Source organism: Mobula birostris, chromosome 8 (assembly GCF_030028105.1).
Source record: "Mobula birostris isolate sMobBir1 chromosome 8, sMobBir1.hap1, whole genome shotgun sequence".
NCBI lineage: Eukaryota > Metazoa > Chordata > Chondrichthyes > Myliobatiformes > Myliobatidae > Mobula > Mobula birostris.
Genome location: NC_092377.1, coordinates 70180058 through 70207222, shown reverse-complemented (window position 1 = coordinate 70207222; position 27165 = coordinate 70180058). Strand labels below are relative to the sequence as shown.

The following is a 27165-nucleotide window of genomic DNA, read 5'->3' as shown; positions in this document are numbered from 1 at the left end:
AGGTGCAAGTTCAAATTCTGAACACACCTGAATGAGTTAATGAGGGATTGCAACTTCTAATGAGCTGCCTAAACAGACTAGGTCTTAAAAGACAGTTCATTGAGTTAGTAAACAAGCTTATCCTGCTACCTCTTTGATATTGTTAGTATTGAATTTTTTCTAAGCATAAGGTGCTTGAACAACTTCAGGATCCTCACCACCTGAGCCACAACATCTTCTTGCAGCTACCATCAGGCAGGAGGTACCTGAAGTCTTGCTCCTACTGTTTAAAGAACACATACTTCCCTTTCCCCCTGGGGGTGGGGGGGGGTGGAATTTACAAATCCGTAATTACTGCAGTTTACCAATACTATGATCACTTTCCACTAATTTTTTTTTTGTTCTAATTGTGTTTTCCTGTTTTAAAAAATTGTGTTATTTATGGTTTATTTGTGTTTATCTCATGAATGCCAATGCCTGTGATACTGCTGTAAGTTTTTCACTGCACCTGTGCATACATGTTCTTCTGAATTTAACAATAAACCCGACTTCTGATCTTGCCTTTTGACTTCGCATGAAGTTGTTTTCGTAGCTACAGCAAGAGAGTTCTTAGAACTTGCGCCAGGAATAAAGTTGGCCAAAGAAACTGAGTGTTTAGATTTTAGACCATAACAAACCATTGGCACTGTAAGATTTAAAATATGATTGATTTGAAGACTTGGTTATTATTTATATTTCTGAAGATTTATATAATTTACCTAAAGAAACAGAAATCACTTTGTGTGCATTTAATTGTTGCCACGTTACAAATTTGAAACTGGAATCAGTGATTTGGGGGTTTCTTGAGGAAGAATAATGTATGGTACTTTTTGAAAATAAAATAATTATCTAATGTGTAAGGAGCTAGGGCTCTGAGTGCCTGTTTATATGTAAATTGATGTAAATTTCAGGCCTTTCCACAAAGAGTAAAATCAAACCAGCCCTCAGATTCCACTCATTAAAGTATCAGTGCTCGAAAGGTAGTCTATAAGTAATTATCACCTATCACAGCATTTGAAAATGTATTTACAGCTGACTGCACCACCTCTGGCATGTTAGATTGTGTTTAATAAAGCAGTGCATCGGTCTTCTCGCATGGACTTCAGTGTTGGTCAAAGCATTGGTGCAGCTCAGGATAATTGCAGATTTCTGGATTTTGCTGTTGTATGATGTTCATAGTGAACGTTGCTTGCCTTTCGTTGGTCTCAATTTTATCTAATCCTTTGCGCTGCCTTGGAATTTCTCAGACAACTTAATTTGGCTGTTGAAGGTTTGTTAACACAGAACATTACAGCACAGTACAGGCCTTGGAGCCTACTATGTAGTGCCAACATTTTAACCTCTAAACTCAATCTAGCCCTTCCCTCCCACATAGCCCTCCAAAGGTGCGCCTATCTAAGAGTTAGAGGGTTAAAAAATTATCCATTTGGATTCCATCAAGAAAGTGTGTAAATATCCTGTCCAGATTATATCAACTACTGGTGCTAGAGCGAGTTATCTCAAAGCTACAGTCCATCCAACCATGCTCCCTAATGGTGATGGTGTTCACTCCACCATTAATCCCAGCACAATATATTGGTTCCTTAAGGTTGTCATAACTGGGATGTGGGAGGAGTAGTGGAGATGAGTTCCCACTATCAACTATGTGCTCTCAAAAGTGTGTGTCTCAAGTAGCCGCTGACAACCAAGTCTAGTTCCTGGGCTTCATGTGTGGCCTAGCTATTAAGCCCAGCAGAACAGTTTCTACTGACAGGAGAAGGGACAAAGGCAAGTTTCTAGCACCTACTGGAGAAAAAGAATTTCAAAATTGTATATAGAACATAGAATAGTACAGCACAGTACAGGCCCTTTGGCCCCACATTGTTGTGCCGACCCTCAAACCCTGCCTCCTATATAACCCCCACCTAAAATTCCTCCATATACCTGTCTAGTAGTCTTTTAAATTTCACTAGTGCATCTGCCTCCACCACTGACTCAGGCAGTGTATTCCACGCACGAACCACTCTCTGAGTAAAAAAACCTTCCTCTAGTATCCCCCTTGAACTTCCCACCCCTTACCTTAAAGCCATGTCCTCTTGTATTGAGCAGTGGTGCCCTGGGGAAGAGGTGCTGGCTATCCACTCTATCTGTTCCTCTTACTATCTTGTATACCTCTATCATGTCTCCTTTCATCCTCCTTCTCTCCAAAGATTAAAGCCCTAGCTCCCTTAATCTCTGATCATAATGCATACTCTCTAAACCAGGCAGCATCCTGGTAAATCTCCTCTGTACCCTTTCCAATGCTTCCACATCCTTCCTATAGTTAGACGACCAGGACTGGACGCAGTACTCCAAGTGTGGCCTAACCAGAGTTTTATAGAGCTGCATCATTACATTGCGACTCTTAAACTCTGTCTCTCGACTTATGAAAGCTAACACCCCATAGGCTTTCTTAACTACCCTATCTACCTCTCAGGGATCTGTGACCATGTACCCCCAGATCCCTCTGCTCCTCCACACTACCAAGTATCCTGCCATTTACTTTGTACTCTGCCTTGGAGTTTGCCCTTCCAAAGTGTACCACCTCACACTTCTCCGGGTTGAATTCCATACCTGGATAATAAATGAACCTTTGACTTTAAAAGCAGTCGACTTTGGGCAGAAAGGGCTCTTCAGCTGTGGTTGACGAATCATCTAGGAGAAGGAAAACTCTGATCTCAAACCTTGGATGCCTTGCAGCTATACCCACTCATGGGGAAGGCTTTGAGAGTAAACCCTGAGGGGAAGAATCTGTACATCTGGAGGCAGTGCTATATTGAGTTCAGTGCTGACTGGCAACTCCTGCAGCACTGCTGGTGCCAAGCTGTATCGGTCTCTGCCATTCCTTTTGATTCATTAGCTACATGTAGAGGTGGACCCTGCATGGGCAAAGGTTTGCTCTCCATTTTGTACTGCCCTGGCTTGCATACAACCGATTGTAGACAGCCAGGACACAACTTTGACGGCCAACCCCAGTTAGCGGAGGCCTCCATATCGGTCATTACATTCTGTTGCTTGTAATCTTGGAATAGCATCGAGCTTAATGTTGGTTCAGGTGATTATCACCATTGAGATGATGGATCCTTGATCAATTGGTCAATCCCAGGTACAAATTTGTCCTTTCCTCGGAATGATTAATATATGCTAGATGAAGTGACATGTAAAATGGGGATGGCGAAGGGAGAGAAGAAAACCTTCACTGATTCATTGTTTCTGTCACAAAAGGTAAAATCTCACTTTACACTTTCTGGTTAAGCTTTGTTGTTAAACTCGTCACTGTTTGCCAATCTTTAATGTAAAGAACCATGCACAATGGGGCAAGGCGTACTTGAAAGTACCTGAATCTGAATCACTTATAATTCCAAACCAGAGTAGGAGATGTGGATGATTCTAATTGCTCTGTAGTTTCTGTACATCATAAGTAAAAATGTATTTCTGTGTAGCTAGATTGAGGAATTCTCACCTGAGCTACGTAATCTAAAGCAGGAAACACAAATTCATGTACTGGAAGAGTGGATTTGTGATAGAGAGGAATATAAAGGACAGCCAAAAACAGTTTAAATCTTCATTATCAATAAAATTCTGAAAAAGTGGGGTTCCGCATGGTAAATTTTCAGTGTCTGAAAAATTGTCAATAATTATTACTTGTTGCACTATTTATATATTTCCTTGCATCTGATTGCACCAACTGTAAAATTTTCTACTCTGTTTAGTGGGCACATGCATCAGCGACATGTGGATTTCTATGGGCTAAAGCACAGGGTAAGCATAGAGGTGTGGTTTTGATACTGTGTCCTCTTCGCTCCATATTAAAGTACATGCTGTTTGCCGTGCATTAATTTCATTGCAATATCTGGGCCATTAGGCTTCATTGCTTGTGATCCGAGAATAATGGACGTAACTGAGCAGAAACGGAAACACCTTTGTTAGATTTTATTTCTGTGTTAAGCAGTCAATAGAGTAGTAGTTGTAATTACAACAGAGTAACTGTTCAATCACAGTGACATTTGCTTAACCAGACACTTGCATAAATAAATGCTTGTTGAAAGCCCCACATGATTTGCATGGTGAAATATACAGGAGCCACTCTGGGACCTCTGATACTCACAAATCCCCAATTATTGACAACCTTAAATGCATCACAAGGGAGGAAGGTTGTTCCAAAGCTATTGTGTCTGAAATTTCCACTTGCTGTCCACTTCCTTTCTTTCTGTCTCCTTCGCCAGGTTACCAATAATAATTTTAATCATTTTAGAAAACGACACAATTTAAGCCATTCTAGAAATCGAAATAGTGGAGGAAAAACAAAAAAAATACACAAGTACTGTATTTCCACAGAAAGTATTAACTAACTTTTGATGTACTTGTTTACCAGAAATAACTTGAGACTCTCGGACCTGAACAAGTATATCAGGACCTGGAGAAGCAAATCAAGTTTGAAATGGGAGTCGGCAGAATATAGAATTGTAGAACAGTATCTCACAGATACAGGCCCTGTGACCCAACAGGTCCATCCCACCCTGCTGATCCTAATTTCCTGTATTTGATCGTGTCCATCTTAGCCCAGCCCCTTCACGTACCTATCAAAGTGCTTCTTCCACTATACTGTGTCTCAACCACTGCTGGCTGCTCCCTCCATAGACTCGCCTCCTCCGCATGGGGAAAAGATTGCCCCTCTGGTCCCTGTTTAAAGCTATCCCTTCTCACCCTAAATGTGTGACTCTAGTTTTAGGCTGCCCTACCTTTAGGAGAAGGGGGAAGACTGTTACTGTCCACCTAATTTATGTGTCTCATAATTTTAAACATTTCTATAAAATCACCCATCGTTCTGCTACATTCCAGTCAATGAGGACCTAGCCTGGCCAACTCCTCCCTGTAACTGGGTGGCACAGCTCACTGGGCATGGGCTGGGAGGGCTCGTTCTGCACGTTCTCTAAATAAATAGTTAAATTCAGTCCCTCTGGTCCTGGCAACATCCTTGTAAATCTCTGCACTTTTTCTAGTTTAACCACATCTTTCTAAAACAGGGTGACCAGAACAGTATGCAGTACTCCCAAGTATGTCCTCGCCAGCAACTTAGAGCTGCAACATAATGCTCCAGCTCCTGTACTCAGTATCCTGACTGCTGAAGGCCAGCAAGCTGAACGATGTACTCAGTAAGTCCCCGAGGATTGAGCCACCTTAATGCACTGTTGGGCTGCAAATAATTCTCCCCTGATGATGCAAATGTCCTCCAAAACTTCTCACTTGTTTCCCTTATCTCTTGAGCAACCATGATTTTTCTCCTCAGTAAACACAGAGGAGAAATTTCCATTAAAAATCCCACCCATCTCCTGCAGCTCGAGACATAGGCACCCTCTGTGATTTCTTGAGACTGTAAGGCAGGCCTAGGAGCAGTATTAGGGCAATTGGCCCATTAATTCTACTCCACCACTCCATCATGGGTAATTTATTATACCTCTCAGTCCCATTCTCCTGCCTTCTCCCTGTAACCTTTGACACCCTGACTAATTGAGAGCCTGTTATCCTCTGCTTTAAATATACTCAATGATTTGTCCTTCACAGCCATCTTTGGCAACAAACTCCACTGTTTCACCACCCTCTAGCTAAAGAAATTCCTTCTCTCCTCTTTCCCTCTGTTCTGAGGCTGTGCCCTCTGGTTGTAGAGTCACCCGCAATAGGAAACATCCTATCCTATCCACATCCACTCTGTCTAGGCCTTTCAATATTTAATGGGTTTAGAGGAGATCCCTCTCATTCTTCTAAACTCCAGCAAGCACAGGCCCAGAGCCATCAAACGCTCCTCAAATGTTAACCCTTCATTCCCAGAATCCTTTTCATGAGCCTCCTCTGTTCCTTCCAGCACATTTTTTCTTAGATAAGGGGCCCAAACTGCCCTCAATACTCCAAGTGCGATCTGACCAATGCCTTATAAGGCCTCGGCATCACATCCCTGCCCTTATATTCTAGTCCTCTCAAAATGAATGCTGAGATTGCATTTGCCTTCCTTACCACTGACTTGATCTGCAACTTTACCTCGAGGGCAACCTGCAAAAGGGCTCCTAAGTCCCTGTACAGCTCTTGATTTTTGAATTTTCTCCCTGTTTAGAAAATGGGCTACACCTTTATCCCTTCCACCAAAGTGCGTGACCATACACTTCCCTACACTGTATTCTACCTGCTACTTCTTTGCCCAGTCTCCTAACCTGTCCAAGTCCTTCTGCAGACTCCCTGCTTCCTCAACACTACCTGTCCCTCCACCTATCTTTGTATCATCTGCCAACTTTCCCACAAAGCCATCAATTCCATAATCAAAAGTGTTGGAATAGAACGTGAAAAGAAGCGGTCCCCATTCCTACTGAGTCCTGTTCCTACTCCTCGCTCTAAATACCACTATCAGGTGGGTGCTGGACAGACCTCAACTAGTCAGGATGCACAAATGCTTCCCCTGCCACTTCATTCTCAACATGGGTGCCCCTCAGGACTGTGTGCTGACTCTACTGATGTACACCCTGCTCACAGACAAACACCTGAGTAATCACATTGTCAAATTCACCGCTGATAGGACAGGCTCATCACCAACAATGATGAGACAGCCTATAGAGAGGAAGAACTCGAGGCTTGGTGCCAGGCAAATAACTTCTTCCTCAATGTTGTCAAGACAAAGGATATGACTATCAGCTTCAGAAGAACTCACACCACTCGCACCCCTTCTTACGTTGGTGGCACAGCAGTAGAAACGGAGTAGTATACACACCCCTACACCCCGCCTGGGAGGAATCTTATGGTCTTATGTACAAACAGTATCCACACCAGGACCATCTGCCTCAAAAACAGTTATATTCCCCAAGCAGTAAGGCTGATCAACACCTCCACCCACTAATCCACATTTTACCGTTTCCTGTACAGATATGCCTGTGCTTACTGTCACTTTATGGACATGCAGTCTCTGTATATCAGCTATCTTGCGTATTTATTGTGCTTATTATTATTGTGTTCCTTATTGTGGGATTTTTGTGCTGATTCAGAGTAACAATTATTTTGTTCTCCTTTACACTTAAATACTACAAATGATGTCAAGCAATCTTATATCTTGAATCTCCTCTCCCTAGTCACCTCTATACTCTTAATATGGCATAGAACTTCTTGGGACTTTCCTTAACCTTACTAACCAGATCTATCTTGTAGCCCTCTTTAACCTCTTGGTTTCCGTCTTCAGTATATTCTCAGTCTTTTTATTGTCATAAAGGGATTTGTTCACCTCCTTCTTAAACCCAGTGTATGCTTCTACTTTTTCTTGACCAGAGCCTCAGTATTTCTTGTCATTGAAGGTTCCCTAAAATTGCTAGGTGTACGCTTCACCCTACAAAAACATGCTGTTCCTGGACACCTGCTATCACACTCTTAAAATCTTCCCACTTGCCATGCATTCATTCCTCCTCCTTCAACCAGGCTTGCCCTCTGCTAGATCTTGTCTTATTCTCCCACAATTAGCCCTATTCTAACCTGTGGACTCGTCCTATGCTTTTTCATTACTATCTGAAAACTATTCAACATATGGTCTCTAGAGCCAAAGTGCTCCCTGATACCCCTTATTATTTGCCCTGCCTTGCTCACCCAAGAAGAGGTCAAGCACTGCACCCTCTGGAATAGGATCCTTGATTATATTGATTCAGGAAACTTTTCATAAATTCCACCCCAACTAGTCCCTTTATACTCTGAGTGGCCCAGTCAATTTGGGGGAAATTTAAATCTCTCACTTGTACCACCCTTTTATTCTTACAACTATGAACAATTGCTCTACATAGCTGCCTCTCAAGTTCCCACTGATGATTGGGGAAGGGGGGGGGAGGGTCTATAATGTAGCCCATCAGAGTGACCCTCCGTTTTTCTAAGTTCTACTCATAGGACAAATCCCTGAGAATGTCATCTCTTAAGTACTATTGCTATGTTTCCCCTTATCTAAAAGGGAACTGGAAAGTGTTCAATACTCTGAAAGAGTGTGCTAATACCTTCGGTCACGTTCCACAATCAAAACAACTTCTTTGGTTGAGTACCAGACACTTGGGGTCTGTGAATCAATATCTCTAGAGCAGTTTTATCTTCCAGATGACATTCAGGTCAAGAAATTGAGAGGAAGACTTTGGAATAATTTGTGGTAAATATAAAATCTGTGTCGCTTCCTAATTCTTTTTGAAATTTCTCCTGTTTGTAAATGTTTATGGTTTCAGTACCTCCTTACTCTTTGTAATCATTAGAGACAGGAGAGACTGCAGATGCTTGAATATGGAGCCAAAAAAAAACAAGCTGCAGGAGGAACACCCCCCCGGTACATCAGACATCGGTACACCATATGTAGAGGCAAAAGGAAGGTTTGAGATTTGGGACATTTCTTACCTGAAACAAATCTTTCCAAATGTCCTCATGAAGTAGTCGCAATTTCCCACCAAAAAATTGGTTCTGTTTTGCATCGTTCCTTTGGTTCTGTTTATATTTTGGCTGCTTTGCCGCTGCCTTTAGTAAACCCCATTTGTGCTAGCCATCAGATGTAACCTGGTGAATGAAATTTTCCCTTCACTCTGACAACTGTAACGTTATTGATGAAAATAGGAAGAATAATATTGGATGATGGTATCATGACACGGCTGTGATTGTGTTACTTCATTGATCACTAGTTAAATAAATGGATACTTAAATATTGTTTTCTTGCTCGTGTCCCTGTATAAAATGAAGGAATGTCCTTTGGGATTCAGAGCATCTTGCCCGTACACAGAAAAAATGTGTAAAACTCCTCAATAAGATTTCAGATGAACTCTTGTTTCAGTCTGCCAGAAAGAATTAACATTTATAGTGACTTGAGTCACCAGGAATATATACACAACCACAAACAGAACAGTTTTGCCTCGAATAAAGCATTATAGAATTAAAGAGACTGAGCCTTCATTTGTATTGACACCTGCATATGTATTACTGTATGGTTCTTGAGCAAGCAAACTGCAATGAGAAGACTGGGAGCTGACTTCCAGTGATTCTAGAAGGTGGGAGAGGAGTTGGGGGCACAGAGTTACAGCACAGAACCTGGCCCTTCAGCCCAACTGTCCCATACTGGCCAAGATCCCTAAACAAGCTCGTCCCATAACCTTCTAAACCTTCCCAAATCCATGTACCTGTACAACTGTCTTTTAAATTTTATTATTGTACCTGCCTTAATCACTTCTGATAGCGGATACCCACATACATATCACCCTTTGTGTTATTTAAAGCAAAATTGTCCATTACATCCGGATTTAAATCTTTCCCCGTCACTTTAAATCTAAGCCCTCTAGATCTTGATTCCCCAACTCTGAAGAAAAGGGCAGTCTATTCACGCTAGCTATGCCTGTCACAATTTTGCACGCCTCCATAAGATCGCCTCTCAGTCTCCTACGCTGTAAGAAGTAAAGTCTTTGTCTGTCCAACCTCGTCATATAACTCAGTTCCTCAAGTGCAGGCAGCATCCTTGTAAATCTTTTCTGCATGCTTTCCGGTTTAATGACATCTTTCCAGGTTTTTCCTGGCTGCTGTTAAATAAAAGCACAACATTCCCTACCCTCTGATCTAGGAGCACCTTGTGTGTGGCTAATGATGATGCAAATATTTCAGGTAGGATTCCCACAATTTCTTCTCTAGCCTTCCACAGTGTTCTTGTACATACAGTGGCATGCAAAAGTTTGGGAACCCCAGTCAAAATTTCTGTTACTGTGAATAGCTAAGCGAGTAAAAGATGAACTGATTTCCAAAAGGCATAAAGTTAAAGATGACACATTTCTTTAATATTTTAAGCAAGATTACTTTTTTATTTCTATCTTTTACAGTTTCAAAATAACAAAAAATGAAAAGGGCCTGAAGCAAAAGTTTGGGCACCCTGCATGATCAGTACTTAGTAACACCCCCTTTGGCAAGTATCACAGCTTGTAAATGCTTTCTGTAGCCAGCTAAGAGACTTTCAATTCTTGTTTGGGGGTTTTTGCCTATTCTTCTTGCAAAAGGCTTCCTAGTTCTGTGAGATTCTTGGGCCATCTTGCATGCACTGCTCTTTTGAGGTCTATCCACAGATCCTCAATGATGTTTAGGTCAGGGGACTGTGAGGGCCATGGCAAAACCTTCAGCTTGCACCTCTTGAGGTAGTCCATGGTGGATTTTGAGGTGTGTTTAGGATCACTATCCTGTTGTAGAAACCATCCTCTTTTCATCTTCAGCTTTTTTACAGATGGTGTGATGTTTGCTTCCAGAATTTGCTGGTATTTAATTGAATTTATTTTTCCCTCTACCAGTGAAATGTTCCCCGTGCCACTGGCTGCAACACAAGCCCAAAGCATGATCGATCCACCCCCGTGCTTAACAGTTGGAGAGGGATTCTTTTCATGAAATTCTGCACCCTTTTTTCTTCAAACATACCTTTGCTCATTGCGGCCGAAAAGTTCTATTTTAACTTCATTATTTCACAGGACTTGTTTCCAAAATGCATCAGGCTTGTTTAGGTGTTTCTTTGCAAACTTCTGACGCTGAACTTTGTAGTGAGGATGCAGGAAAGGTTTTCTTCTGATGACTCTTCCATGAAGGTCATATTTGTGCAGGTGTCGCTGCACAGTAGAACAGTGCACCACCACTCCAGAGTCTGCTAAATCTTCCTGAAGGTCTTTTGCAGTCAAACGGGAGTTTTGATTTGCCTTTCTAACAATCCTACGAGCAGTTTTTTCGGAAAGTTTTCTTGGTCTTCCAGACCTCAACTTGATCGACTTGTTCCTATTAACTGCCATTTCTTAATTACATTACGAATTGAGGAAACGGCTGCCTGAAAATGCTTTGTTATCTTCTTATAGCCTTGTCCTGTTTTGTGGGCATCATTTATCTTACAAGGTTTGAGGAGTCAGGGTATTTATAAAGCTTTGAAATTTGCATCACCTGGCCTTTCCTAATGATGACTGTGAACAAGCCATAGCCCTAACAAGCTCATTAAGGTCTGAGACCTTGGTAAAAGTTATCTGAGAGCTCAAATCTCTTGGGGTGCCCAAACTTCTGCATGGTGCTCCTTTCCTTTTTTTCCACTCTAAAATTGTACAAAACAAAAATAATACACTAATCTTGCTTAAAATGTTGAAGAGTGTTTCATCTTTGACTCTATGACTTTTGGCGATCAGTTCATCTTCTACTCACTTAACTGTCCACAGTAACAGAGATTTTGACCGGGGTGCCTAGACTTTTGCATGCCACTGTACTTGGTTAGACCCTAGAGATGTGCCTCCCCACATACCTTACGAGACTTTTATAACCTCCTCTACTGTAATGCAGGCTTTTCCCAAGACCTCTCCACTTACTTTTTCTAGTTCCGAAGTCTTCATGTTTTTCTCCATGATTTTAAAAAAAAGGAGAAATATTAAGGACATTGCCCACCTTCCACAGCTCTATACAAAGATGTCCCCTTTCATCTTAATAGGCTCCATTCTCTCTATAGTTACTTTTTCTCCCTCCCCCTTAATATACTTACAAAAACTACCTGCATTTTTAAAAAATCTTCTTTACCAAAATTATCTCATGCCCCCCCCCCCCTTTTTTTGTTTCTTCAATACTTGCCTTTATCCCTGATACTCTGCCGGATCTTCATTTGATCCCAGTTGCTTGTCCCTGACTCTTGCTTCCTTTTTCATAGCCTTAATATCCTTCATCATCCAGGGTTCCCAACTCCACCCATTGTTCCCTTCACTCTTAACATGAACATGCAGACCCTGAGCTCTCACTGTCTAACCTTTAAAAGCCTCCATCTCGCTTGTGGTCCCTTTGCCTGCTAGCAACGTAGTCTGATCAACCTTTGCAAGCATGAGTTTGAAAAAGTAGAGAGCAGAATGTGGAACTTGCCCTCTGTAGTAATATTGTTAAACTTGTCCATTATTTGAGTCTGTCCATTACAGGAAAAGGCAGTCCATGATGAGATCAAGTTGAGTCTGTTACACAAGACACTTTTGATAACAGATGTATTACAGCTGAAATGTAATACTCATTTGAATCCAGTCAATTCAGTCAACCTTAATGTTGAAGTCATTAAGTTCAAACACATCAGGCAGTTTTGGCTGGGGAGTCTTAAGTGTTGTTGCAGATCCTTGAACATCCAGAAACCAGAAGAGACTATTCAACCCTTCAACTCTTCCTGTAATTCAGTTTATTTAATTTTTATTACTAATCAGGATACAGTGCAGAACAGGGCCTTCGAACCACACCACCCAGCAATCTCCCCTGATTTTAATCCCAGTCTCATCACGGGGCAGTTTATAATGACCAACTGGCCTACCGCTTGGTATTTCTTTGGACTGTGGGAGGAAACCCACGTGGTCACAGGGAGAATGTACAAACTTCTGGCAGGCAGCGGCAGGAATTGAACCTGGGGCGCCTGTACAGCAAGATGTTGTGCTAACCACTATCCCACCATGATGCTCAGTTAGAATGGTGCAGAAGGAACCCGCCTCTCTCAATATAGTCCTTCAATTAAAAATCTCAGTTTTGATATTTTAAATTGATTCCCGTACTGTTAGATTCTTTTCTGTTGGAGGAGAGTTGCTTTTCATTTATCCTTAGATTGAAGAATTTCCCAACACACTCCTTTATTCTGTAACTCTGGTTTAAAGCAATGCTGCTTTCTCCTGACTCTCCTTTTTTCAGTGCCTCTGAGGAATAGTTTCTGATTATTAGGATCACGAAAATGTGCCCACTATAATTTGGCATCCCACAGAGCACAGATATATTGAGAAAGAGAAATCTAGCCTAATTTGTCCAAAAACAGAATCTGAGCTCATTCTTCTGCTTCCTTTTGGCACCTGTATGTTATGTGAGATTGCTGCAAGAACATCATGACCTGAGATGCAACTTGGGTGAGAGTTTAGAAGAAGGTATCTTCAAATGTCAAGATTTAAAACTAGTCATTTGATCCAACTCGTCTATCCCAGTCAATCCACAAACCACTTCCCACAGTGCTTCCACTAAACCCATCAGTATGTCCAATTGTTCCTTTCTTCCCATCTTTATCCTGCTTCCAGCCAGATTGTGATATCAAATCCTAACTCAGAGTTTCAGCTCTGTACAGTGGCACACTTCAATGGATAAGCATCTACGGAGAAGTTCTGATGTCACCGGTTCTGTTGGAACAATGTTCTCAATATTAAAGCAGCACATACAGAGAACGGGAGATTAAAGGCAGCCCATACTGACAGTTGTGTGCGTTCTATTTTGTACAGACCCATCTACTCTGCAATTACTTCATTGCTCTTCTCTTAGGAAGGTGAAGGGCCTGGAGGCGAATCCTTCCTGGCTACCCCAAGCTTCACTTTAGGCTGGTTTTGTGGGAGGATAGGGATGGCCTGTGAGCAAGCTGCCACTAGTATGTGCTCCAGGAGACATAGTGCAGGTTGGTTGTGAACACGACCACCATTTCAGGGGCCAGTGGGGAGAAACTGTATCACTTTCTGCTCCTACTTGGGCTTCTGCTGTTGGGTGCCCAGCACGTTTATCCTTGGATTACTCTGTCTACGATTCTTCAGGGCATTTCCATATACTTGCTTCTACAACCATCTGACTTTGGGCATCTCCAACCCTGACATCCGACCATCAGTAACAAAACACTTTAGTCCTCAGACAACCCTTCCCCACCATTTCATTGTCAGTTATTGCTCTCTCTCCTCATCAGAAAATACTGGACGGGTAGCCCACCCGGGTTGGGTCGCGTAGCATGTGCCGGGATGGTCCTTTGACTCCATTCGTCTTTCCGCAGATGAAGTCCAACTAGTTGAATCTTTCCAGCAGTTTCGATTTTTGTTTCAGGTTTGATTTTGTGCTATCAACAGTTGCACATCCACACAATCCACCCACTCGGTCCTCTATCCCCTCCCCCAACTTCCCCTTTAGCACTCTTCCTTATCTGATTTCACTCACCGTCTTCCTTTCTTATCAGATTCCACAATCTGCAGCCAATCTCCTCCCAGCCTCTGCCACCATCTCCTCTCCTCTCCTTCCACCCGGATTCACCTATCACTTGCCAGCTCTTGCTTTGCCCCTTCCCCTCACCTCTTTATTCTGGTTATCTCTCCCGTACATTCTCAGTCCTGATGCAGGGTCTCTGGGCCCCAAACGTCAACTATTGCTTTACCTCCACAGATGCTGCTTGACCTTCTGGGTTCCTCCAGCAGATCCGGATCCCACTGTCTGCAGTGTCTTCAGCCCATTAGAGCAGAGCAAATTGCCAGAGGAAAAGCTGATTAATCCCATCCCCCTCTTCCATACTTCCTACTACCCCTGCAGCCTATTTTGTTTCATGCATGCCCACCAACTTGTCCTCAGTTCTTTTTGCCACTTGCCTACCGGAGGAGTAGTTTGCAGTTGCCAATTCACCACATCTTTGGGATCTGGAGGGGGATCATGAATTGTCCGGGAGAGAATGTACAAACTCCACACAAACAACAGCTGAGGTCACAATAAAACCCTAGTCACCTGTCAATGTCTAACCTAGGCCCCTATTTTTAATTTTGACCCTATCTGGTGGGAATCTCTATAATTCATCCTTTGAAATCTCTCCATATTTTTTTAATCTGTGTATAGTGCAGTGTCTGGCAAATTAATCTTGCATCTTTGAGGACTGATTTTCACAGTTTATTCATATATAAGAAATGTCTACAGCTTCAGGGACTGCCTTGTCACCCAGTTTGTGGTGCTGCTGATACTTAGTTAGCTTCTCTTTGTACTTAGAAGCTTCTTTTTAAAGTGTTCAAATATGCAGATTTAATCATTGAAAGCTGGGTTCACTGTCAGAACTTGGTTGCACAGGATAACAGGCAGCTGAATAGCCCCTCCTTAAACTTATTCAACCTTTGAACTTTAGCAACCAATCATTGAATTGCAATTACAACATGTGTGTGAATAACTTCTAAAAAATGTGCAGCATGCACCAGCAGGGTGCGGTGACAGATTTCCCTGCTGCAGTCTTGAACGACAAGTCCTACCCTGGATAATTTAACCATGGGCTGAGTTTCTGTAAGGGACAAACTGAATTAAGGAGCTGGCTCCTGGCACAGTAAGTTTCGTAATCATGATTTATGTCTGTTCTCGTGTTTGTGTTTCCTTCCTGTAGGAGATGAATTCTCCTACTGTTGGTAGTGAAAGCAGACCAACATTTGCCTCTCGTTAACAGCTGTACTTCATAGAGAAAGTCCTCACGTAGGAGATTTCTTTGACGAACTTTTTGACTTGCTGCTGTCAGGAAAATATTTCTCGGTCTTTGCTCACCACATTTCCTTTGACATTCCTGCACCATGGCTGCCAGTTCCCCAGAGAAACAGAGAGAAGCCCATTTTTTACTTAGACATGGGACTTCATTAGAAACTAGGTAGGAGAGTCTGAACAGCTTTAAGGAACTGGAGTTACAGTAGAAATTGCAGACAAATTCCATGAGCATTGCCCCTGCAAAAATGCAGTAGAAGTTTCACGTTTGCCCGTAGGCTTTCACCTTTCTGTTCATGTTGATTAAAGGCAAGAGATTTAAGGAATCTACTAACCTCTGATAGTTAGTTTAAAAATCCAGTAATTTAGTTTTACACGAAGATTACTTAAGTGCTCAAAAGATTCTCACAGTTTAAACTTGCAGGTTTGGAATCACTGCTTGAGTTGCTTGTTTTTTCTTTCAAATTCTGCAGTCATACCTGTGATATCTTACTCAGTTTTTCAAAAGGGTAAAGTTGGTAATGGGGGGGGGGGGGTTATAGGTGGCTGGTGCAGTTTTAGAATTTGTAATCAGTTTTACAGTTGTGCTGGAAAATAAGGGGTGATGAACAAAGATCTATGAAATGGGCTACTCAAAAGAAGTTTTGAGAACCTTTCGTCTAATTGTTCCTTTGTCTAGTACTAGTGAACTGTTAGTATGTCTACAGGAAATCTTACCTCATATCAAAATTACAAGCAGCAGCTTAAAATATTCAGGAAACGGGTGTCAAAATTTTTTCCTCTCGTCAGTTAATAATGTTTCTAATCTGTGTTCAGAAAATACCAATTTCCTATCCTCTTTTTCTACTCTATGTTCTGTGGTAAAAACTATCTTGTTAAGTTTGAGAGTAGTTAATAACCATAAATTATGACTGAAATGTAGGGTTTGCAAGGTCAGACTTGTAAACATCCATCTTACAGTAGGGGAATGTCACTTTGCAAAGTAGTAGACTTGTTTCTGCCTACTTGAAGCTTGCACAGATTGAGTACCCCTTATCCAAAATGTTTGGGGCCGGAAGTGTTTAGGATTTCGGATTTTGGAATACATAATGAGATAGCTTGGGATGGCCAACATTTCCGACTCTGAATTTGCGTGCTACTGGTAAGCAGACTTTGTGTTACACTTGTTCATCACATAAAATGAATAATGTGTGCAGGTAACAAAAGCAGCATCGGGAGAATACCTGAATCAGTTGTTGAACAGCAACAAACAACAGCAGGCTTTCGATCTCCACCTATGGTGCCGTGGTTTGATTAAAAGGTTACAGTGCATTGTAACACAAACAAAATGCAGGAAGAGCTCAGCAGGCCAGGCAGCATCCATGGAAAAGAGTACAGTTGACCTTTCGACCTTTCCTTCCTTCATCCCATCGCGATGAGTGTGTGTGTTGCTTGGATTTCCAGCATCTTCAGATTTTCTCGTTTGTGACAGTACGCTGTATTTGTATTTTACCTTTTTTTAGGTTTTATGTAAGGTATAAAAACAATCAACCTTGTAGACTCTTTCTGGTGTTAGATTTTCATGAGCAATGATCTTTGCAAACTCATCAATAAATTTCTCTGCTGCTTCGTGACCAACAGAAGCTTTAAAATTTTTTAAATCTTTAAATATTTAATTCTGTGCCTTTTCTTAAATTTCTGCCACCAACCTGCTGAATGTATACAATTAACTTCAATTTTTAGTTTGTTGTGATTGATCTTTACGTGTTTCAGGATCAGCCTACCGTTAAGTGGCATATGTTTACTGTGACACTGAGGAATCCCCTCTTTGAATACACAATCGAGATTTTAATTTTTTGCTTTTAACTTATGTTCATTACATATGTGAGGTTACTTCTCAAAACTGCCTGTGGTGTGCATCGCCTGGGAACCTCCCAGCACATTTTGGAAATTCCCAGTTCTGACCTCATGCCAGTGCTCAAAACATTTTTTCAATTTTGGATAAAGGATACTCAATTTGTATTACTTTATCTTTGCAGCTCATATGAACATTTATTAAAGAAGTAATATACTTTAATTAGTGCTTACAATAATGTTCCTTGTTTAGGTAAAAATAAGATATATTTTTACAACCTCATATCCTAAGGCACATTTGAAATGTAAGCACCTTGTATGTTGGAAGTACAGTGACTAACTTGTATGCAGCAAACTCCCACAAACTGAAAGGCGGTGACCAGCAGATAATGTGTAGTTATGATGCTGATGCGAGGAGAAATCACTTATAGGACTTTGAGAGTAACGTCTAATCCCTTTTTGAGGTAGACCTTTTGGATCTTCAGTGCTTACTTGAGAGTGCAGACAGATTACCAGTTTAACATCTATATACTACCAAAACTCTCGTGCTCTGTCTGTTTGTAACCTCCAATTAGTGCAAATGGTGCATTACAGCCGCACTATTTTCAGCTAGATCGACTTAAAATGCGCTAACTTACAGAATGCAGGCAAAGTTCAGTGTTATATATTAGCATAAAATCGCTCACTTGCCAAAATCAACAGTCCCGCTTTCACTCGAGAGCTGATGTAAGCCATGATGGAAACCGTGACGCGACACCACGACGCATGCGCACAGCCAGCCTCAGAAGCTATTCACGATGCTCACAGCAGCGACACCAACCAGAGCAAAAGGGCAAGGCAGCTCTAATTCAAGCAGTCACATTCTGCTAATTACCATCAGCATATGCAGGATTGGGATGGATCAAACTGCCACCTATCAATAAGAGATAATTAAATTTTATTGTAATGATGTACTTCGAGACACTCATCAGACATTTGCTGCAGTCAAATGACAGCAGTGACTATATCACGTCCATTTAGGAGAGTGCCAACCATATCATCAAGAATCTTGGGAGCTTTGGTGTTACTGCTTCGTACCATTTATCCAGCATTAGGGTGAAAAAAAATGGTCAGCCTAATTATGCCGCGTGGAAAGAGAAGGGGGACATTATGGTCAAGAGATGATGCCAAATGTCGTCGGGAAACGGCAAGGGGAGGGAGAGAACAAGAATCGGATGAGACCAGGGCCGCACAACTCCAGGATTAAAGAGTTAGGACAAAAAAGTTGAGAGAAGAAAAGACAGAGGAGGAGAGGCATGCACGTCTCCAGAATGACAAAAACAGGCACAGCAGGAGAAGAGAGGAAGAGACAAAGGAGCAGAGAAATGCACGTCTCCAAGATCAGAGACAAAGAATAAACAGCAGAAGAGATGCAGAGATGGCGGATGGAAGGACTGCATGTCTCCAGAACGATGAGAGGCACAAGGGTGGCAGATGAACCAGAAATGATACCATCAAAAGTGTCCTTCGTTAAACGAGGAAGAGCTATATTTGTTTTGCTATGTGTCGTTCTTCTTTAATAAACTGAGGTTTTCTTCTTCAATTTCCAAAGCAAAGCGATTCCAATAGCATTCAGGAAAATTTAATGTACATTCTGGTCACATCAGACTGCACTACCCTTCTCTCAAAGGATGCCCCAACGGGTCACCCCCTTGTTTAGTCTTATCTGAAAGTGATCATTTCATACCTGCACCTTCAGTGCTGCACTTAATTTTTGGGGTCATTTGGAGTGGGATTTAAAGCTACAACCTTGTAGAACAATTTGGAGTGTCGGCTCTTGCTGAGACTGTAGTGATTGGTGCCTCTTTAATCTGAAGAGCGTTGTGTTTTTGAGTATCTGCATATCATTTAGAAGAATTGCTAATGTCCTGCAACAGGGGAATGTCACTGTTGGCTTTGTATCCCACTCCACTCTAAAGTCAAACACCAGTGCTGGTTGATGTTTGGTGCCAGTAATGGAATTGGAATGAAGTGGATTTGAACTAAGGGCAAGAAGTTCACTTTTAACAAAGGATGGCAAAGTTCCTCTTGTGGGTTCAATTAGCTAAAAGTGTCAAAATAGCACTGGTTAGTTTATCAGACTTTTTTCTTTGGTGTTCAGTTACGCTTCTCCCAACTTCATGCCTCTTTCCAGTTCTCTGGGTGAACTGCTGGCTATCCTTACTTGCACACTTCCTTCCATAGAATGCCCCCCAGTGTTAATTTTGCAAGTTTATACTATATTTATACACTGGAGGTTCTGAGAGCCATTTTGTAGAATGTGGACAACTACTTCACTTCACTTAATGATTGCAGAACAGAAAACAACAGGAGCAGAGTGAGATTTCTATGGCCGGTGATGCTTTACTTGAGAATGGTGGCTAAAGGGAAAGTGTCGCTGCACAGGAGGTGCAAGTATATTTTAGCATATTGAGGTCCAAATTGATTCCAAATGAAGTGAAATGTTCCTCTGCTATGTGCAAGAGCATAAACATTGCACAAATGGATTTGGCTTGGTCGATTGCAATTTTGTGAATATTGCAATAGAGTAGTGGCAGGTTGTATTTAGATTTATGATTGAAACCAAGAAATAGGGTTTTTCAACACTCCAGTAAGTTGCCTGTAATTTTGTTGTCTCAAGAATTTTATCAAACACAGGAAGCGTTAAAATACAATTTATTAATTATATATTTCTGTTGGAAAAGCTCACTTGCTGGAGAAATCTTAAGGCTGTTTAAAAATTTAAACAATTCTGCATTTTAAATACTAAATTTTGTAGGGTTTACATAAGCAACCCTTCCTTAAAATATTATATTTGAAGGGAAATTCCTGCCTGGTTCTCTTCCGGTGGCCAATGCGGTCTCAATGTCCCAGCAGTGTTTTGGATTAAAAGTTATAAGTTTGAAAATATTTTTCCCAAACTATACTGAGACACATTTACAGATTCACAAAGTTCAAAATGTACAACTTTTGTCCACTTCTAACATAAATTTTAGTTGAACAGTTGTTGAAACACATCTGATTTTAGCAAAGCAACACATGCAAAATGCTGGTAGAACACAGCAGGCCAGGCAGCATCTATACGAAGTGGTACAGTCAACGTTTCTGGCCCGAAGGGTCTCGGCCCGAAACGTCGACTGTACCTCTTCCTAGAGATGCTGCCTGGCCTGCTGCGTTCACCAGCATCTTGTGTGTGTTGCTTGAATTTCCAGCATCTGCAGATTTCCTCGTGGTTGCTTTTAGCAAAGGTCTCTTGTGAACAGTAGAGAGATCCTTAATTTGAGGCATTCTGACAACATTTGGATAGTGTCTTTTGCATTGTTGGATAATGAATAAAATCTCTTTATTGGAGAATATTTTGTCTTTGTAAAGTAATTTAATCCGTAATGATGGGTGCTTTGAAACTATCTGCCAAAGCTGTCAATTTATCCTACAAAGAAAAAATACTAATTTTCAGAACTGTTGTATGGTATGGTGCACGGGATGTGACCACACATGTCATGACATTCAGGGACTTGAGTTGTATTACTTTTTTGTGACTGTATGTTTTTCTGCTATCGTAATTATGAGTCTTGTGCTGTTTGTGACTGTTGGTACTATGTTTTGTACCTTGACCCTGGTGGAACGCTGTTTTGTTTGGCTGTATTCATGCGTATGGTTGAATGATAATTAAACCTAAAGTAATTTCATTGACTCTTCATTGGCACTGGGTGCACCAGTCTTCCACTGGTTCTGCTTCCATTGCAGTGAATACCACATTTTTCTCTGTTGAATTTGACAGTCTCTCTCTATTAATGCATTTGTCACTTGTGACCTGAAGTACTTTGGAACTGAGTGTTTATACCTTCAGAAAAACAATGTCAGTATTCAAAACATCTGTAAAATTCTCTGGTATGTTAACAGTTTCAAAGTAATTATCTAATTTGATGTTTACACTACCTTCTAAGCTTTTGATCTGTAAAATGTAATACTGTCTGGTGTATTATATTGTCTTACAACCAATAACAATTTACTCCCAGGTATCTCCTATTCAATGACGTTATAAGGAGCATGGGCTATTCAAATCATGATTCCTACCCAATCTATCAGATATCTACTGATATTTTTTTAAACAATTTGTGTGTGTGTGTGTGTGTGTGTACAGGCCCTTCAGCATACAATATTCTGCCAACATATGTGAACATACTCTACAATCAAACTCTTCCCTCTTCCACAGATGTAACCCTCCGTTCTTCCAATGTCCATGTGCCTATCTAAGAGTCTCGTAAATGTCCCTATTCTGTCAGCCTCTACCACCATGCCTGGCAGTGGATTCCATACACTTACCACTTGCTGTGTAAAATAAAATCTACCTCTGACATCTTCCCTAAACATTACTCCACTTGTTGCTCCGGATTTCCAGCATCTGCTGATTTTCTCTTGTTGATGATTCTACTTACTTTAACCTGATGTCCTCTGGTGTTGGCAATATTTCAATTACCTCTGTGCTATCTAAATGTCTGTGGTTAAATCCAGATGTAATCCAACTGAGATTCCAGTTTGGGATGACTTGGCCTACATTGATATTTGAGAAAATTGGACCTCTGTTTATTGTCTATCAGATAAAAATTGTACATTTCTGGAAAATAATATTAGGTCTCTAAACATTTTATTACAGGTCTACATGGCAATCAAGGCTTACTTGCTGAAATCCACATCTCTAAAGTATAGATTTACATTAGAAGTCTTGAAATGACCCATCAGGAAATAAGCCTGTTTTAATACCTAGTTTTTGTTTTCTTTCAGATATATGTTGGGTAAAGGAGCTAAACGAAAATTTAGTGAAAATGAAGATGGGATGGAAGGCAAAGTGTCCTCTGGGCATGGTTCCTCAAAGGTGTCTTACACATTACAGCGTCAAACCATTTTCAACATTTCCCTCATGAAACTTTACAATCAACAGCCCTTAACAGAACCCAGTTTGCAGAAGACAGTATTAATCAACAATATGTTGAGACGAATTCAGGAGGAACTAAAGCGAGAAGGTAGCCTGAAGCCTATGTTCATTGCCCCTTCCCAGTCCACTGACACACTCAATGATAATTACAGAGAAGTCCAGCCAGCATTCAGCCACCTTTCCGCTCCTCCAATCCAAGCCACAAGTTTGGTAAGCGCTACGTCACCAGACTCCTGCCTGACACCAGCATCCTTGCTCGAGGAGGACACCTTTAGCAGCTCTCAAACTGTTGATGTGGGCACAAGCAAATCGCCAGCCCAGTCACTGAAAGATAGTTTCTCTTCTGCGTTGGATGAAATCGAGGAGCTGTGCCCAACCTCCACTACCACTGGTGCAAAAAGCTACAAAGGTGACACAAGTGAGTCCAGCAATCAAAAGCCTGAGGAGGTGCAGGAGAACAAGCCATCTGAAACAAAGCTTGTAGACCCATTGCCCGGCAACTTTGAAATCACCACAACAGGGTTTCTGACAGATTTGACACTTGATGACATTTTGTTTGCAGACATTGACACCTCCATGTACGACTTTGATCCTTGCACACCTACCACTGGACCTAGTGCAAAAATGGCCACTGTCACTGCGGATGATATCTTGAAAACCTTTTCTCCATACAGCAATCAATCAGTGACTCCAAGTCCGCCTTTTAAAATGGATCTTGCTGAACTAGACCACATTATGGAGGTGCTCGTTGGGTCTTGATATGACAAAAAAAAAAGACTAGTTTTTTGATATATGCAGTTTATTTACAGATATCGTTCATCCTTTATTGTTTTAAATGTGATGCAGTCGCTACAACTTTTACAAGTGTGCATGCATTTTAGTCTATATAAAATAACAATTACACTAGTTATTGTTTGCAGTAGAGTTGGGAGTGTCTTCATCTGTGTATGTCCACTTGTAGAGTTTTAAGTGTTATTTTTGTTCATCACTGATTTGTTTCAGAACAATCTCTGAACACTTGCTAAAAGCAAGATTGTCTTCACACACAGTATCATGACAATTCTGAAGTATTGTGCATTGAATACACCAAGCACAAGGTAATGTCAGAATTATTATGAAATGTATACATGTGGGTTTTTTTTTAATTTTAAGGTAAACCAGGCTCTCTCTGCAAGTCTTGACATTCTTCCTATAGTTTCAGTTCCACCTTTCATTACAAAGCGACAGTTGCTCTTTTGAACCTGCTCTTTGGGTTTATTTTATATTTTTGTACAGGATTGCAGTTGATCATATTGTTTTATAAAATGCTGTTTTTATACACCGGATAGCTATTTTGATAGGATGTGCTCTCACAATACTCTGCTAAATTCAGATGAACAAGAATACCTTGTACTTTTATACAAAAAGATAAACCGAATGTTTGTGTGCTGGATTTGAGGGGCATGTAAGAGTAACTGAAGTCTACAACAGTTCTGAGTGGATCTCAAGGCTGTACGTATGCAGATTTGCTTGAAGGAAACGTTTTGGGCAGAGGAGATGTACTTTAACTGGATTCTGAAGAATGGACCTTTAATTGTTATTTATTTTCCTCTCAACATCATTAATGCATCCATTTAGCAGCATCCCAGTGTGTTCCTTGAAAGTGTGGCATTTTGTGTGTGGCTGAGAATTTTGTCATTTAGTTCAAAACCAAAATTTCTAGTTTGCAGCCTAGATGATGTTGGAGAAAGGCATCTCGTGCTACTCACTATTTAATTAGACCCGTTAGTACCTGTTTAAAACTTCCTGCCCCGTAAACAGTTGGAAGCGTGAGTTGATAATGATGTGTTACAAGCAGCAAGCAACAAGGACCTCAGTGAATAATGGGACCAATAGTCTATCTCCTTAAATGAACAGGTTGAAGGATTGGGAAATAAACAAAAAAAGGACTGGAAAAGATGGTGAAACTTGGCAAAATTTGGAAAGAGGAACAAAAATGGAATTACTGGATTATATCCAAAAGGAAAGCAAAATTTAAAGGACAAAAAAATCAGTATTGTAATTTGATATTTTTAAAAATCCTCCAACAATATTTCATAACCTGAAAGAATGGAACTCCATTCTTTTTAATTATGTTCACCTTCTGGGCCAGAGAGCTTGACTGGCATTAACATTTCCCATGGTATTAACAATGCATGCTGATTATTACCAGAGTTAACTTTACACAGTGAGTCTGATAGATAATTAATGGATTAATGTAGCAAATTCAAAAACACTTAAGTTAAACCCTAAGTGCCATTTTATTTGAAGATCTGATGGTGGAGTGGAGTAAATCACTCAGCAACTTGTACAGTGTCCAACAGATGGGGAATCTTCCTCATCACATTGCTGTGCAATTTATGTGCTAATATAGGTCAGCATCATTCCCACAGCTAATCCGAGTCTTTGTATTGATTTGTTTATCCCTCTCCCACTCTAAATTCATTCATTACCTCCTCACAATCCACTTTAACCTGTTTGTCCAAAAAACAAAACTGTCTCACTTCTTCTCGCATTGCAAACACATCCATTCTGCATCTGTGTGACATCTGATCACCAAAGGACATTGCATCTATGCAAGTGAACAAAATGAAAGTTACCAGGTAAACACAACAATTTGGTGCTATGTTGTGAGCTTTTAATCTGTGAAGCAGGAAAGACCTAATAAAACAGATTTTTAATTCCACAGCTGGATCTGGGTGAGGCCAATCTAGCCCTTTTTTTCTTTACTAAGAATATATTAATAAATCGCACTGTATGAATGTAACAACACACATCAAAGTTGCTGGTGAACGCAGCAGGCCTGAGTTGCTTGAATTTCCAGCATCTGCAGAATTCCTGTTGTTTCTGTATGAATGTGTCTGCTTTTGGAAAAAATGTAGAAAAGGAGAGTTGTGAAGTATCTTCAGACTGCAGCTCCATTTGCTCAGTCGAATAAGTGAGTCAATATGGTGAGGATGATGAGTTTTTTTGTCAAAAGTAGTCAATTTAAAGAGGTCCAGGGAACTAGCATTAGATCAGACTTTTCATCTATTTTGTGAAACAAAGTACTTATTCTCCAACCCATATTTAATTTTGAAATGCGTATGTATGATATCAATATAACTGTTGTTAGGAGCGTATTCACTGAGGATATGCCCTTCACCTCAGTATTACTGTGAGTGAGTACAAATCTTTCTGCTACAGATTGGAGCAGAACTTGGAGACTGAATAAACCTCCTTCAAGCCTCTGAAACTGAAGCCAGCCTTATAACAACACTTTGCAATTCCAATTTGACTGGCTTTTTGAGATTCGTCCATTAAAGCAAGATTTCATAGGGGATTTCTGCCCCCTCCCACATTTTCCTCCCCCTCAACATTTCTTCTGTCCCCTCCCCAATGTTTATCATATATAATCAAGATAATCAAGTTTCAGGTAAAAGCAGATCTCTATGCATGACTCTTACACTGAGTGTAATAATGCTTTGAAAGCTTATGTTTATTCACAGACAAGTGTATTTAATAATTGTCTGGTAAATTGCTTTGAAATAATTGGAATGCCTCATACCTGCTGTCAACTATATAACACCTTTCTTGGTTTTTTTAGTTTTGTGTTTCTCTTCATTGGTACCGTAGCAATTGTGTGTAGATTACAACCTATATTGCAATGCATATGGCTAATTTAGGAGTAAGTCTTTAAATTAATTTATTTAAGAATTTTAAATTATGTTTTATGTTCTGCCACATTATTATCTGTTTTAAATCCTTGTTCTTGCAGTGGAAATGATTATTTGCAGTAACTGTGACTATACTTGGATTTTCATTTTGCAAATTTAAAACCTTTCACAAACAAAATGAAGGAACAGCTAGCGATTTGCTTAACTTGGCACAGTTTCCATTGTTTGGAAGTAAAAAGAGTCTTTATGTTTACAAATCGTGCTTTCCCCTCAAAACCTAAAGTGGCCACTTTCAATAACTTATAAAAAATATAAAGTAAGGACTTTCCAATCTTGTTTGATATACATTGGTATATTATTAAACTTTGTTCTCAGTAAATAACAAAAATTGCTCCAATAAATTCAATGCAATTTATATCATGTCTGATCTTTTGATTTAGATGGGGAGAGGTATTGGAATTCCAAACTAATCTTTCACTTTATTGGGTATATTTTTAAAGCCCTCAAAGATGGCCACTTAGAAATTATACATGTATATAAAAATATTTTGTGTAAATTGTACAGTGTATGGACAGAACTGGTAGATACAGTATAAACTAGAACCTGAGAGTAACATCTCATCGGTTGTTGGAAGGTAACAAGGAATGAACAGAAAAAAACTTTGGTTGAGCTGTGATATTTCCCACACCTTATTTATTCTTTGTGTAAATATATTTATTTTAATGAGTAGCTAACAGACTCTGCAAAACGGATTATAATGTGTACAGAATGTATGTATAGTAAGAATTGTATTCAGCTTTTGGAATGTACATTTGTGTGGACGCGTAGAAGCTGTATTCAAAGATTGAAATGCCTCTGCTTTCTATGATGAGATTTACTAGAGTGCTTCTCCCTTCTGCCAAGGCCGAAACACTGCAATTTGCCACAGATCCCGGAGCTGTGCCTTTTTCTATGCAATATTTCAAACATATACGTCTGAAAGCAAGGTTACTGTATTCACATAATTACAACTGTAATTAAATCCAATTGAAGAAATGTAAGTGAAATTGAGCAGTCTTACTTTTGTAGTTTTATATTCAACAATAAACTGTAAAATCTGATGATTTACTGTTCCCAAATTCTCTTATTTAAAAACAACTGCATTCTTAAACAGTACCATGTGTGAAACAGCTAGGTAGAAAGCAAAATCCAAGAATTATAATGTACACAGGGAATTCCTAAGCCTGACACAATGTAAGAGCTCTTCCACTTAGACCCATTCCCTATGGTAGTTGAAATGTTTGTTTTGTGAATTATTTATTTGCTTTCCTTTTAAAACCCATAATGGATTTAGTTTCCACTGCAGTCCCAGATTGGGCTTTCCATGTCTGACAGCTTGTGTCTTAGAAACAGAATAAATTAATCCAATGCTTCCCATTATAATTGGGC

At 40.4% G+C, this 27165-nt stretch overlaps 1 protein-coding gene across 5 annotated transcripts in view; it reads left to right on the top strand.

Moving 5' to 3' along the window:
• Positions 1–26840, top strand: part of LOC140201387 (SERTA domain-containing protein 2-like) — a 93350-nt gene extending 66510 nt beyond the window's left edge. For 3 of the 5 annotated variants that reach the window (XM_072265423.1, XM_072265427.1, XM_072265422.1), the window contains exon 2: positions 21913–26840. In XM_072265423.1, the coding sequence (XP_072121524.1) occupies positions 21917–22822 (906 nt within the window). In that variant the 5' untranslated portion in view covers positions 21913–21916 and the 3' untranslated portion in view covers positions 22823–26840. Of the gene's footprint in view, positions 1–5159; positions 5193–15025; positions 15131–21912 lie in introns of those variants that run through there. The other 2 variants (XM_072265426.1, XM_072265425.1) reach the window with 2 other exon arrangements.
• The last annotated feature ends 325 nt before the right edge of the window (positions 26841–27165 follow it).